The sequence below is a fragment of the Pipistrellus hanaki genome (genome assembly GCF_964339955.1).
Source record: "Pipistrellus hanaki genome assembly, chromosome: 1".
Classification (NCBI taxonomy): Eukaryota; Metazoa; Chordata; class Mammalia; order Chiroptera; family Vespertilionidae; genus Pipistrellus; species Pipistrellus hanaki.
In genome coordinates this window covers 117282642-117298593 of record NC_140503.1, presented here as the reverse complement: position 1 = coordinate 117298593, position 15952 = coordinate 117282642, and the positions used below count along the sequence as shown (strand labels likewise).

General features: G+C 41.7%; 1 protein-coding gene across 1 annotated transcript; it reads left to right on the top strand.

Moving 5' to 3' along the window:
- The first annotated feature begins 1572 nt into the window (after positions 1-1572).
- LOC311619193 (ankyrin repeat domain-containing protein 26-like) lies at positions 1573-12400 on the top strand. Its single transcript, XM_084877288.1, has 2 exons — positions 1573-2158; positions 11144-12400. Exons 1-2 carry the CDS (start codon positions 1586-1588, stop codon positions 11183-11185), a joined length of 615 nt encoding a protein of 204 aa, XP_084733414.1. The 5' UTR covers positions 1573-1585; the 3' UTR covers positions 11186-12400.
- Positions 12401-15952: the final 3552 nt, after the last annotated feature.

Below are 15952 nucleotides of genomic sequence, written 5' to 3'. Positions count from 1 at the left end.
AAGTGTGTGTGAGTATGTGTGGGTGTGTATATATGTGTAAAAAAACACCAATACTATGGAAACTAGAGAGGATTTAGAAAGCATATCTCTGTGTGTGTGTGTGTGTGTGTGTGTGTGTGTGTGTGTGTGTGATAGAGGTGACATTTTGGATCCATTGGATGAAATGATATTGCTAATTCAAACCCATTTGTCTTTCATAGTCAAGTAATGGCATTCACAATGGCTTCATCCTAAGGGAAGGCTTTACATATTTTCTATAGGAATCAATGTGTGGTCCATGATCTCAAAGGAATTGTTACTAACAACAGATGTTCCAATTTGGGCAGTGATTTTATTTCCTTGATATATTAATAGAGAGGTTAGTTTTCACTTCCACTGATGGAATGGCGGATGGTATAACCAGTTCAGAGATGATATTTTAGATGTCATTCTCCTACTTTTGAGAAAAGTGACAATTTGTTCCTAGTAGTATCCCATTTTAATACAAGGAAGTTCTGAAAAGAATGGCATGCTTAGTGACAACTTATTGGTAAGTATTTTATTCCCAGTAGAGTAGTTCAGTGTATTTTCCCCTCCCCCCATTTCACATTTAATACTACTTTAAACATCATGAACGAGAAATAAAAGTTATTGCAGCAACAAAAAACTGATGATTTTCTAAGAAGACTGTAGATTTTATTCTACTTAACATTTTTTTTGAAACAGGCTTCTTTTGTGTTTCTGTATCCACACTGGAGGAAAACTATGGATTGGTGCAAGAGCACAAATTGTGGAGTCTGAAAACCAGGGGAAAATTCTGAAGTTGCTTATCTTTTTAACCACTCCATTGCAGGTTGTGATAACTGAATGAGTTCATTGATGGATTTAGAAGTGCTTAGGAAAATGCTTGTTATCAGTTGTTCATGGAGGTAGTCTTTATAATTGACTAGGAATGTATTAGAAAAATGGAATATCTGTTGCCTAATCTTGGGGAAGAAAGAATTTTAGGAAATGTAGTTTATTCTGATATCTGCAGGTTTAATACTCTTACTGTGGAGCACCTGTATGTTCAGACTGTAATTTCAACTTTTAAATGTAGAAAAAGTCATTAATCATCTACTTAATACATTATGGACTTGTGGTGATTCAGAAACACTTTTTCCAATTCTGAGACTCTTATAATTCTCTTGTGATTTTATTCCATTAAAAAATCATAATCTTATATTAAATTTTTTAACTTTGGAGAATTTGTGCTTGTACAAAGTTAGAGAATTGGATCCAACTCTATTTTTTTCTAGAGGGATACCTACTTATTGCATTTTTTTACATTATAAACATAGGTTATTCTTTAGTTTCAGAGGCTATGGTGACATGCCATTTCAATGTTTTAGCTAAAAGTCTCCTTTGTGTTACTTAGGTTTCTGAGAGTTCTGACAAAGAAAAAAGTCTATTGCATGAAAATCGCATGTTGTGGGATGCAATTGCCAAATTAACACTGGATATGGACACAATAAAAAATCGAACCCAGGAAATGGAAAAAAAATATATTGAGGAAATTGCAATTGTCAAAGAAAGGAATGATCTTTTTGAGAAGAAAATAATAGAAATGGTATTTCAACACTATGCAGAACTTGAAGTTCTGGGAGCTCAGTGTATAATGCTAAGCCATAAACTGGAGAATGAACAACAAAACAGAAGCAGACTGGAAGCAGAGGTTGAATCATACCAGTTTATACTGGCTACCATTGTACAGGATAATGAGCATCTTCAGGCATCAGAAAGAGACCTACAACTTGCTTCCAAGATAGCAAGAGATGAATGGTTGTGTTTATGGGACAAAATTAATTTTGAAATGTCTAACCTAAAACGTAACAATGAGATTCTTTCTCAACAACTTTCTAAAGAAGGAGGTAAAATCAATTGCGTAGAAAACGAGCTGCGGCACACAACAGATGCTCACCAAGAAGGGACATTGCTTTTAGAAAGAGACCTCAGTCAAAAACAGTGTCAAACGGAGGAAACTGAACACGGGTATGAAGAGGAACCAGGTAAAGTGGATAAAGACTTTGGAAAGCAGGAGTCCTCACAGGAGAGGCTATCTCACCTGGAGAGTGAAAATATGCTGCCTCATCAGCAACTGGACCAGGTTCACAACAAAGCTGACAGGGAAGAGAACACAGTAAGTACTATCCAAGATCAGTTTCAGGATATGATAAAAAAAAATATTTAAAGGGAAAAGAGTAAAGCACATTCTTATGCTGAACGAAAGAATTAATGAGTTAACCAATAAATGACATCATTCTAAAGAAAGAATATACCATTATGAAAATGAATATGTAGAAAAGCAGCAGCATGCGCAGTGGAGGAGGCAGCGGCAGTAGCAGGCCCAGCAGGTTGGGCTTGCGGGGCGAGGTGGTGGCAGCACATGCAGGAGGCTGTGGAGATGGTGGAGGTGGCTGCCTGCCCAGTCCTGCCCGCTGCAGCGGGAGAGGTGGGGGTGGTGGGAGGAAACTCATCAGGCAGAAGCTTTAAGCTTGGGAAGGGGCCAAGCCTGAGATCTGATGGTCTGGTATTCCCTTCCCAAGGCTAAAGCCTGAGGCTTAGGCTTTAGGCATGGGGAGGGGTTGAGCCTGAGATCAGAGGTTGGGGGAGGGGGAGGGGCGCGGGGCAGGAGACCCCTTCCCAAGCCTAAGGCCTGGGGTGGAGGCTTTAGGCTTGGGAAGGGGCTGAGTCTGTGGTTGGAGGTTCTGGTGTGTGTGTTGAGGGGGTTGGGGGTGGGGAAAGAACCCCTTCACAAGCCTAAAGCCTGGGGCGGAGACTTTTGGCTTGGGAAAGGGGCTGAGTTTGGGATTGGAGGGAAGGGTAAAATATCAATGGAAACACATCCTCAGGTGAGGATAAAAAGAAAAATAATGAAAGAAATGTCATATCTTCCCTAACTTGTTTCACTCATTGGGTGCAGACTCAAGGGTCCCAGGTTCAATTCCGGTTAAGGGCATGTACCTTGGTTGCGGGCACATACCCGCTAGGGAGTGTGCAGGAGGCAGCTGATCGATGTTTGTCTCTCATCAATGTTTCTAACTCTCTATCCTTATCCCTTCCTCTCTGTAAAAAATACTAATAATAAAATATATTTTTTAAAAACGAAAAAGAAATGTCATATCCCATGAAAGACACATGTTGAAAATGCTTTAAGAAAGTTATCATTTTTTCATGGTGAAGGGACTGGAGTCAGTGTTGATGAAATACCTTGGTGGCTGTGGCGACTGGCAGTGGCTGCAGAAGCGGGGTGATGGGGCTGGAGCCTTCCCCTGATCAGCCTGGTGGCCTCAAGCAAAAGGATCGGGCTTCAGCCATTTGTAGAACTTTCCCTGAGGGCTCCCAGTATGTGAGAGGGGGCAGGCTGGGCTGAAAAACCCCTCCCCAGTGCACAAATTTTGTGCACTGGGCCCCTAGTGGATTAAAAAAAATGGTGGTACATCTAAACAGTGGAATACTATGCTGCTATAAAAAAGAAGGAACTTTTATCATTTGCAACAACATGAATGGACCTGGAGAGGATTATACTACATGAAATAAGCCAGTCAGGGAAATATAAATATTACATTATCTCATTCATTTGTGGAATATAATGAATAACATAAACTGATGAACAAAAATAGGTCCAGAGACAAAAAACAGCTAATAGACTCTCTAATCTCAGAGGGAATGCAGGGGAGGGGATGGGGTAAGAGATCAACCAAATGACTTATCTGCATGCATATTAGCACAACCATGCACATGGACACTGGGGCAGTGGGGCTTGTCCTGGCGGATGGGAATGGCTGAGGAGGGGCCAATCAGGGAAAAAAGCAGACATATGTAATTCTTTAAACAATACAAATAATAAATATATAAGTTAGAAACAGGAGCTTGAAGAAAAATGATTAAAATTGTTATGGCTTTTACCAGAGCATCAGTTTTCCTTTTGCTCTATATATTATATAACTTAAATATAACTTTGAGGTAAACAAAATAAAAACTAAAATCAATAAAAACATATTTTGAAAAGACAGTGAACATCCTCAACATCCCAGAAAGTATTCTCAAGATCCTTTGTAGTTAATCCCTGCTCCTACCTACTCTCCTGCCTCCATTCCAGATAACTACAGCACTGATTTTCTATCATCAAAGATTAATTTTGCCTGTGCTAAAATTTCAAATAAATGGAATCATAACATAAGAAAATAATAATGAATAAAGCGTACAATTCAGTGGCTTTTTCAAAGAGTTACACAGTCATCCTCACAGTCAGTTTGGGGACATTTTCATCCCCCTAAAAAGTATCCCTGTTCCCTTTAGCAACCACCCTGTGCCAGCTTCCACTTCCCCACTCTTCCTGGCCCTCGGGAACCACTACTGTCCTCTCAGTCTCTCCAGATTTGTCTGTTCTGCACATGTCCTATCAGTGGAATCACACAGTAGGTACTCCTTTGTGAATGCCTTTTTTATTTAGCGTAATGTTTTCAAGGTGCATCTCTTTTGTAGCATGTACCATCAGTTCTTCATTCCTGTTCATCACTGAATAACATTTCATTTCATGAAGCGACCTAATTTTTAAAATGTATTCATCATTTAATGAATTATTGGGTTATGTCCTCTTTGGTGTTGTTACTAATACTATGAACATTCATGTCCAACTTTTTATATGAACATGTTTTTATTCTCCTGGGAATATAATTATAAATGGAATTGCTGGATCAAATCCTTAACCTTTTGAGAAAATGCCAGACTTCTCCACAGTGGCTCCACCATTTTGTGTTTTCATTGACAGTGTATGAGGGTTCCAATTTCTCCACACTCTTACCAACACTTGTCATTACCTGTCATTTGATTGTAGCCATCTAGTGGGTATGAAGTGGCATCTTACTGTTGGTTTTGATTTGCAATTTTCTAATGATTAGTGATGTTAACCATCTTTTCACATGCTTATCCATGTGCATATATTCCCTATAGAACTATTCAATCCCTTTGCCCATTTTTGATTGAATTGTTTTTGTGTTATTGAAGTGTAAGAGATCCTTAAATGCCCTACATACAAACCCCTTATTAGATAAATGTTTTTCAAGCATTTTTTTTTTATTCAGTAGTTCACATTTTCATTTTCCTGATGGTGCCTTTTAAAGCACAGAAGGTTTTGATTTCCATGAAGTCCAGTTCATCTATTTTTGTCTTTTGGTTTCACATCCAAGCTTGATGTTAGGCAGATGGGACATTGTATTTAAATGCTGCCAAATCCAGTCATGAAGATATACACCTATGTTTTCTTCTAAATGTTTTATAGTTTTAGCTTTTATATTTTGAGTTAAATTTTTAAAAATATAGTTTATTGATTTTTTACCGAGAGGAAGGGAGAGGGATAGAGAGTTAGAAACATCGATGAGAGAGAGAAATTTCCATCAGCTGACTCCTTCACACCTTTCACTGGGGATGTGCCCGCAACCAAGGTACATTACCTTGATTGGAATCAAATCTGGGACCCTACATTCTTCAGGCCAACGCTCTATCCACTGAACCAAACCAGTTAGGGCTTGAGATAATTTTTATTTATGGTCTGAGGTAGAGATCTAACTTTATTAATTTGCATGTGGATATCCAGTTGTCCCATTACAATTTGTGAAAAATACTATTCATATCTGATTTAATTGTTTGGCACCCTTTGTCAAAAAACACTTGTCCTTAAAGGTGAAGGCCAGTGTTTGAATTCACCTTTCTACTTCATTGATGGATATGTCTGTACTTATGCCAGTAACAAATCAAATTTTATGAGTACTCTTTCCCAGTCATCTTGCATATTACTAGTTGTTTTATAAGTTGATGGCCAGTGCACAAATTCATGCACCAGTGGGGTCCCTTGGCCTATCCAATGGGATCAGGTCAAAACTGACATCCCCCAAGGGGTCCCAGATTGCAAGAGAGCACACACTAGCCAAGCGGGCCAACTGGTGCACAATCTGGGCCCTGGGGTGGGATGCAGGAAGTTGGTCAGCCAGGGAGGGACCATGGGATGGCTCCAGGGCATGTACAGCCTGTTTCACTCACTACTAGAGTGTCTGCCTCCTGGTGGTGAGTGCAAATCAGAGTGAGCAGTTGAGTAGCCTTAGTATATCATTAGCATATTATGGTTTTATTAGTTGAACAGACTACCAGGTGACTAGACACTTAAGATATTAGGCTTTTATTATCTATACTGGAGGCCCAGCGCAAGAAATTCATGCACAGGTGGGGGTTCCCTCAGCCCTGCCTGCACCCTCTCCAATCCACAACTCTCTTGAAATCTGGAACCACTGGTTCCCAATTGCTCATCTGCCTGCCTGCCAGATCACCCCTAACTGCCTCTGCCTGCCAGGCTGATCTCTCCCTAACTGCTTCCCCGTCAGCCTCATCCACCCCCTAACTGCTTCACTGCTGGCCTGATCACCCCATAACTGCTCTTCCTTGCTGGCCTGGTCACACCTAACTGATCTCTCCTGATGGCCTGATCCCCCTAACTACTCTTCCCTGGTGGCCTGATGCCCCTAAATGCCTCTGCCTCAGCCCCCACTACCATGGCTTTGTTCAGAAGGAAGTCTGGAAGATGTACAGTCCAATTATCATATTATCTTTTTATTAGTATAGATTATAAAACTCAGTGGTCCTGACACCTTAAAGACTGACTGGAGTGGGCGGGCTGTGAGATCTGAGAGGTGCGTGCAGGTGGCAGGCTGCAAGCCTGGCGGGATGGCTGGCGGGTGGGCAGGGTGTGCACGGGTGGCCAAGGTCATGAGATTCCACGTGCTGGGCTTCTAGTATAGGATAAAAAGTCAGTGTAGTAGAATGTTTTTAACTCTACTTCTGTGGAGATTTCTTGTTTCTTGATAAAGCCTGTGGTCAACTTATGTTTTGCAGACTCTGTGACAAGATGGGAAAGTAGGCTTACAAAGATAACACCCATTCCATTTTTCCTCCATTCAAACCTTCAGCCTCTAACAGTGCCTCCCACTTCACTTCCATTTCCATAAAATCCTTGTCATAGGATCTGCTGACTTAGCCATTTCTTTCATTGTGTTTAACTCTTTATTCATAGATTTGCTGGTAGATTTCACTGTCTGGGGAGGAGAAGGTTAAAATCTGGACTGACACCTTTCCTCCTCAGAAATGTCTCAATTTGAAATCTCAAAAATTTATTTTATTTTTTAAACTTTTTTTTAATTGATTCCAGAGTGGAAGAGACAGGGAGATAGAGATAAAAAAAAACATCAATGTTGAGAGAGAATCATTGATAGGCTGCCTCCTGTATGCCCACTATTGAGAATTATGCCCACAAACCAGGCATGTGCCCTTGATTGGAATTGAACCCAGGACCTCTATAGGCAGATGCTATATCCACTGGGCAAAACTGGCTAAGGCTTGAAATATAAAAATGTAAGCCAGTTAGTTTCCTATGGATAAACACTGTGGTATAACATACAAGAAGCTTGAAGTAAGCTAGAGGAGAAATTGTAATTAAATGGTGCCAGAAGGCATTGCAGTTGTTTTCCCATTGAGTTTTAAAATGATTTTATAATCCTCTCTGTTTTCTCACTGAGAAAAGGATAGCTTAGTCCTAACCTTGGAGTGCTTCTCTGTAGACCTTGGCTTTTCCCTCTGAGACTTTGCTCTGTCCTTTTCATAAGAAATGGTCTGTGCTTGTAGCTCTTTTTGCAGCCTGCTTCCTCCCTGTGGAACATCTTAAGACCCACAAAGCTGTTTTGCTTGTGTACTGTCCTAGTCTTCCTTAAAGAGGCAGAGCTAGCAGGCCGGGTTTCTCCTACTACCATTCTCTTAGAATCTTTGAGTGCCCAGTTAATGTTATTGGGATTCACGGCATTAGAAAAGCCAACTCACAACTTGTTTTTAGATAAGACCTTCACCTTGGGCTTCCTGGAGGTGTTGTAGGACAGTGACTTTAACATTCTTACATTCTGAAAATTCTTGAGGCACCACTTAAAGGCTTCTGAGGTCTTAAGGGTTTTATGAGTCTTGGCTTCATCCTTAGACCATGTCTTCGTGGACACTGGTTTTGATGTTAGTCCAGAACCCATTTTTTTTTGTTTAACATTATTTGACAATTGGACATGTGGGAGAAGGTATAAATGGGAAATGGATACTTGAAAACTGTAAATCAGGGTTCCTTTTTCTTTAATTGTCCTTCTTCAGCTTATTTTTCTCATTGAATTCACTGTCAGCTGTTTCCTAGCAAAAGTCCCTAATTTCATTGTCATTGTGATCACTTGCTCAGAAGCCCTTGCTGTCAGCCTCCTCAGGGGCCATCAAGCCTCCACACAGAGTTTCTTGGAGGCCCTTTTGCTTTTCATTCTCACGCTTCTCTACCTTAAGTGAGATTCCCACTGCCTCCTGTTCAAAGGGACTCCCACACGTGTGTGTTTCCTTTTAGTGTCAGTACCCTATTTTTAATGTCAGTGTCTGTGTCAGTTACTTAAGAACCACCTCCAAACCTCTTGTCTTAAAGCAGCATTTACTTGTTCACAAAACTGCAGTGAGGTCATTTCATTTCTTTTCCACTTGCCACCAGCTGTTATGACCTGAGCGGGGAAGTGGAATCATCTATTCTAAAGGCTTGTTCGTTCACGGGTTTGTCAGTGCAGCGGGCCTTTGGTTGGAATGTTCAGTGGGGCACTCTCAGCTGGACACCTGTATGAGGACTGACCACGTGGCCTGGCTGCTTCTTTTTTCACAACACAGTGGCGGGTTCTCAGGGTGAGCTTCTCTAGGGAGAGAATCAGACAGACATAGCAGTCACACAGCAGTCACCCTATCCTATTCACCAGAACCCAGTTAGCCCTCAGGCTAGCACCTGTTTCATGGACAAGTGCCAAACAATCTGGAGATGTTCTTCAAAAACTTGGCATCCCTCACCTTGTCTTCCCAATAACTATCGTATCTGAAGGAAAGAAGTTCTTCCCAAGTCACGATCACTGACATTCCAGCAGGTTTGTTGATGATGATGATGTTTTGTTTACTATGTTCCCTTATTTCATGGGAAGTAACAAAATATTTCAGGTAGGACTATTGAATTACGTGTCCCTGAACACACACACACACATTTTTTTTTAAAATCTAAAAAACATAGGGCTCATCTTGCTAAACTTTTACAGTGAGAGATGTAATTTCTCAGTAACACAGGGAATCCTTTCTTTTTTAAATGCAATTCAAATTAGCATCAAATGCTTGTAGTTCAGTAAAAGACGTATGGCATTAGAGTCTATATTTATTAGATTCATTAATTAGTCTCGTTTTGAAAGTCTTATTTTGGGAGGCATTTTTTTGACTCAGTTCTGAAAACCTCATTATGATATCCCTAAAGCTTTTTTTTTTTTTTTTTTTTTTTTTTTTTTTTTTAAGATTATGAAGTGTTAAGATGGGGGAAGAGGTAAGAGACATTCTATTCATGAGCAATGTATTGATATATTCATTTTGTGGAGGAAAGACATGAAACAGTCATAGAAAAAAAGAATACAAAATCAACTACAGAAGAGATGTGTGGCAAAGACGATAACACTAAATATATTTTTATGACACCTGTTCGTTTTAGCTTTGGTCTTGATTCTAAGTAATTCAAGGTTCCACATTCTAAGACCCTACCAGAGTATAAGTAACATTTGATTGCAACTGAATTCATTTCAAAATTTCATACTAGTGCCCGTACCTTCATCACCAAACTATATTCTTTTATTCATGCAGAATGATGAGCTTATAACAAAACTGCAGCCTTCATCTTCAAAATGTATAGTTCTGGATAAAAAAGGACACCTCAACTGCAGTTATCAGTGGAAGCACTTCTAAAGAGATGTGAAGAACTAAAGGATAGAGTAAAGATGGCGAAACAAGGGGCACTAAGCCTCAGAACACATATGGAAAGGAATATGGTAGAATCCTGTGAAGCAGAAGATTATAAAAAGAAGATTGAAGAAGGAGCAAGACGGGATGTAGCAGACACAGTAGAACAACTCAGTTCATTTTTATAGGTTAATTTATTGAGTTAATGTGCTTTAATTCATTTTAATGTAATTTATCCTTTGGATAAATACAGTGTTTTGTATTCTTCTACTTCCCTTAATAGCAATTTTATTGTGTAGATTTCTGGAAGGAAGGTGGCATTTTTTCTTTTCAGTATTTTAGTTTCCAACTTTATTATCATTAAATTGATCTTTCCAAATGATTCTTAGTAAGTAGACTATGAAAATAAAAAGTTAAAAACAAGACTATTAGGATAAAAAGGTAAACAATATGATTTTAAAATTGTACTATACTCTTGAATTAAGTTATATTTTTAACTTTTAATATCTTATACTGATTCTATTATTCTTTGAATTATTAGATTACATGAGTACTAATAGAATGATTAACTTTATCACTGAGATTTAATTGAGTGAACATTGATGATAAATATTTTAAATCTTGGCTTTCTTCACACTTAAAACTTATCTCTGAGTCGACTCAAAACTCAAGCAAACAAATAGAACTGTTCATGTTATAATTACTTTAAGAATGTATATTTTTTATTTGCTATAGACATAAATAGAATTTTAAGAAATGTCAGAGCAGATGATAAATAATTATCCTATCTAATAAAGAGGAAATATGAAAATTGACTGTCACACCATAACAAGATGGCAGCCCCTACAGTAGAGCTGGGGATCCGGTAACCCAAGATGGCTGTGCCCAAAGAGGAGGCTGGGATCTGTAAGGAGCCTTAAGGAGCAATAAGCATGAACCTGGGCGGGGACCTAAGGATGTGCCCCCCACCTGGTGGGGGTGACACATACTCACATTAGCACCCACTCAGGGCCCTCAGCTACACCGCCATGCCTTCTTGCACTTCACATTCCAGCCCGGATCCTCCTGAGCATCTAAGCTCATGGCAGGTTCCGCAAATTTCCTGTTGGCCAAGGGTGCAGAGCCTGAGTAGGGGCATGTGAGTGTGTGCATGAGCGTGGACCTGAGCAACACACACTAACATGCCTGCACCCACACAGGGCCCTCAGCTGTGCCACCCATGAATGTGCCACCTACATTCACCAGGTAAGATCCAGAAAAGCAACGGCTTTCTTAAAGACCATCTAACTAAACTCTCTCTTTCTAGAAATTCACAGCTCCTGGCCGGACCTTCTGCCCATGGTCCTGACTGGAATCCTGGCTACACCAAGGAGCCCCACCTTTTTACATCCCCAAGAATCTTACCCCCCAGGTTGTCTTTCAGCTCCAGGCCCAGAAAAGCAGCAAAACTAGACAAGTGATGCCGTGGCAGCCTTAGGACCAGCTTTTACCTCCCAAGTGACTCAACAGGATCTCTCTCAAGACTTCACCAACCAGTCTCTTGGAGAAATCATGCTGCTGCACCCTTTGTCAAGCACGGAAAAACTACCTGTTTTTTTGCTCACATACCCCATGGTTCCTCCCACTAGTAGGCCCACTGGTATCTATACTCTTAATCTTGCTCTTTGGCCCATGTCTCATACGTTTTTCACTAGTTTCTTGCAGAACAGAATGCAGGCGTTCGCCAACCAGAAGATGGGAGAGATCTATCTGGCACTGAATTCAGAACCAAACACCAGAATCTTTGAGACCCCGGGTAGACTCCCCTAAGAGACGACGCCCTCCTCTCAGCTGGAAGTAGCTACAGAAGACTGACCTTCGCCCACTGACCTTTCCCGGACTCTCAATTTCTTTATTTTTTTTTAATATTACCAGAAGCCTGGAATGATAGATTCTCCCTTCCTCCAGCTGATGGACAGATGTAAACCCCACCTATGGCCAGACATTCCTGAGCTCTGAACCAATCAGCACCTGCCAAATACCCTAAGCCCTGATTCCTACTGTAAGTCCCTAGGATCCTAATCACCAGTCAGCTTGTGCTGAGTGCCCTAAGCCCCGACCCCTATCCTTAAAGATGCTTGTACCCCTGCGCTCGCTCTCTTCCACCCCTCTCTGTGGAAGCAGTTGGCAGGGGTACTCTTCCCTCCAGTAAAGCCTGTGTGTGTCCTGCCATCCTGATCTCCTGCTACCTTCTCTATTTAATCTATCAAGTGCCTATTGGGGATTCTGAATAATTCTCAATAATATAAAGAGATTGTGATGATGATGGTCCAGACTAAGGAATCTAAATATAATTTAGGAAGTGAGCTTAGTTTTATAATCCAAACTGTACAAGTTTTGGCTTAATGCCACAATTTGATTTTTAAGTGTTTTTCAAATGGTAGTGTTAAAGTAGGTTTTATGATTATCAGACATTGTATTATTTAAAGTCATATTATTTTGAAACATTTCTAAACCTTCATTTTTATTTTATGTCTAAAATACAACAGAGGAAATGTAAAATAAAACACAATATTTGCAAAGCTGTCTGGCTTTTGTTTGTGGAACATTTGTGTGTGTGTGTGTGTGTGTGTGTGTGTGTGTGTGTGTTTTGTTTGTTTGTTTGTTTTTTAACCATGTCTAGTTTCCTAAACAAGCTAAATAAAATATGCAAATGCTGAAAAAGATGTATAACAACCTGGAATAAGTCATATACAGAATGACATAAATGGATACATTTTTATTTAAAAAATGTGCAGGCCATTGCCATTTGGGAATGTATGTGGTGTTAAATCACTGTAATGAAAGCACTTGCCTCTCAGTGGTAACTGTTACCTAGCGTATGATGGCCACAGGTTACTGAGGTTTAGGTTTCTGATATCTTTTCCCTATAAGGGGGTGGTCACCATCAAGATCCTGTGGGGCCTCTGGTTGGGTCAGGGCATAGCTGCTCAGGTCACCCCTGCGCCTGGCCACGTGCCCTGTGTGTGGAGCCTCACTCCCTTCAGGCTGAGCTCACCCACCCTCCCCACCTTCACCGACCCTGCTCCTCACCAGCGTCACCCAGAGGGCCCTCCAGCTGCCGGGAGACCCAGGTGGAGGGAGGACACAGGGCTCACCTCCTGCACCAGGGACCTTCGCTGCCCAGTGGGATCAGCACTCTCAGCAGGAACATGTCTGAGCTGTCCTTCCTCCCCCGCAGCTCCCACTTTTCTCTTTCTCAGAGCAAGTTGCAGGGCAGGAAGCATTTCTCATGAAGTTGCCCAGTTTCTCAAATCTCTGGTGTGAAGTGTGGCTCTTCCTCTGGGGGAGCCAGTGCACGCGGAACACACACAGGGCCAGGATCAAGGGTGGGCTCCCACCAAGGGCTACCAACTCTCATTGCCCCCCGCCCCTTCCTTCCTGCCAGGCCATGCAGGCTCAGTGCAGCTGGCCTCCAGGGCTCTGGCCTCTGCCTAGCCTGCTGTGTTCCATAGCTTCCCATTGCTTTTCCCATCATTGGCAGAGCAGTGAGCAGGGTGGGACCTCTAGCAATCCCTGTCCCTAACTTCTCTGGCAGCCACTTTTCCCCAGAGGGGCTGCTCTTGCAGGCAGGGGAGGTGTGACCTAGTCTGTGTGAGGGCAGCTTTACCTCCCGCAGGGAAGTTATTGTCTCTGGGGGAGAGCAGAGGCCTCACATTTGAAAGGATGACTTGTCAGAGGCCCCAGGAATGTGAAGAAGGATGGACAGAGCCACCAGCTGTGAATTGGTGCTGGGTCACTGCTATGTGCCAACAGTCCTGTGCTCAACCCACTTCCTGGGTTTCTACTTCCTGAGTGTCTTCTGTAGCAGGAAACTGCACCATAATACCAAACTTATATTAGTTAATAGAGGCCCGGTGCACAAAATTTGTATGTATGGGGGCTGTCCCTCAGCCCAGTCTGCACTCTCTCCAATCTGGGACCCCTCAAGGGATGTCCAGCTGCCCATTTAGGCCAGGTCCTGGTGGGATCAGGTATAAACAGGCAGCAGACATCCCTCTCACAATCCAGGACTGCTGGCTCCCAACCACTTGCCTGCCTGCCTGATTGCCCTTAACTGCTTATGCCTGTCAGCCTGATCACTCCCTAACTCCTAACTTCTCTCCCCTGCAGGCATTGTCACCCCCAATGGCCCTCCCCTGCAGGCCTGCCCCCCGAAACTGCCCTCCCCTGCAAACCTGGTCTCCCCCTACTGCCCTCCCCTTCAGGATTTGTGCCTCCCAACTGCCCTCCACTGCAGGCCTGGTCCACTCCCAACTGCTTATTAGAAGAATAATATGAAAATATCTAGAAAAATCTTCCAAAAGCTTATTGGAAGAAAGATATGAAAATAACTCAAAAATTTTATTTTAATTTAAAAAAGGCAAAAAAAAAGTGGGTTATTAGTATGCATTCTTGATATATAAAAACACACAAAAAATGTAATGGACACTATCATCACTTAGACAATATTGTGTTTAAGATTTAATGCAACTAAAAGTCATAGTCATCCATATTTCAAAGTTATATTTCTGGAGAAATAACAATTGAAGGATTTTGAAAGCTTTTATTGAGCTGCCTGAACTTGGACACATAAAACCAATTTTTCAACAGTGTGGATATTTGCCATGTATAGGCCAGAAATTGACTGTATTCAGATAAACAAAAGGGCTCTAAAGTATTAATAGTTCAGAATCTAACAAAATCTGTGATCATTATTTTCTTTTTGGTTAGTGATCAGCAATTGTAACTTTATTGGCATTCCAGACAGGACAAATTCAAAGGATTACAGCACTTCCTTAATTGCTATTGTAATGACAGATGTAATGCAGTGCAATAATCTCACTTTACTGGTAAAATATCTCAGGTCCAGAGAGGTTAAAGCAACTTACTCAAGGCCATCCTTCTTCGAGTTAAAGGCAGAGATGACCCCAAGTCTCCCAAATACCCAGAAAAGACACAAATATGCAATAATATTGTAAAAATTATTACATACTGATGGTCTGAACATTATGTTAAGTTTCTTTGACATTTCACACAGGAAATACCATCTGGAAAGCATGATAGCTTTCTTATTGAAAATTATGCCAGCCAGCATTACTGTGCCAATCCAGTATTTCAGTGAAGCCAGAGGAAAATTGCCACTGGAGGCTTATGCAAGGGGACAAAGGCTCTCTCTGAAATTTCCATTCAAAGGCCTAGACTTTAAAGTTAGAAGTAGCCTAGCACCCTTGACTTGATTAGCCTTGTTATACCTCCAGGAACAATATCCCAAGGAGTAATAAACTCATGTGCCCTTTCCCTCTGTGTTCCTCACTTTGCTCTGTTACTCCATTTCTCTTTCTCTAACAGTCACCTTACATCTTCTTTTTGAACCTCTTTGCTGTGAATGTTTAGGAAACAGCAAGTTAGCCTCCACATAGTATGAATAATAAGAAATCCCTCCCCAGAGGAAAATGAGAGGTGCACTGAGCAAAGTTTTCAGTGGGGCCAATGCTGAGGCCCTCCGGTATATAAGGCATCTTACTAACTCCCTTCATGCTATAAAACCACACTCTGGACATTAGTTTTCAAGCCACATTACAAACCTCTGCCTGGTGTCCATGTTTTCCCTCTATCTTACTTTAAGACCAAAAGGACAATAATTTGGAGGAAAAGTTATTTGTAAAAAGAAGAAACAGTTGTCAAAAAGTTTTCAAGGAAGGACCTCAAATTCTACTGGACTTGCATTTAATCTACAGCCCCCAGGAGTCCCTTCCAATCGACGGGGCTTCCGGACCTGGTGGACATTCCTCTTGGTTCGTCACTGGAACTTGTCGCAATTTTGGGGGCAGGTCATCAGTCAAAGCTGATGAAACCAGGTGCAGGGAAGGCCAGCCTCAGCCCTGAACTCCCATGGAGCTGGGTCAGTGTGGACATCAGTGGTGGGACCTTGGGAAGGTCTAAGAGGAGGTCGGGGAGTGTGCTCCTCTGAAACCCTGTGTGAGGCCTGGGACCCCAGGGGCATGACACACGTTGAGGGGTCAGTCCCAGGATGCTGGCTGCAGCTCCCATTGCTCCCAGGCCTGCCTGCAGTGCTCACATCCAAGGCTGTGGG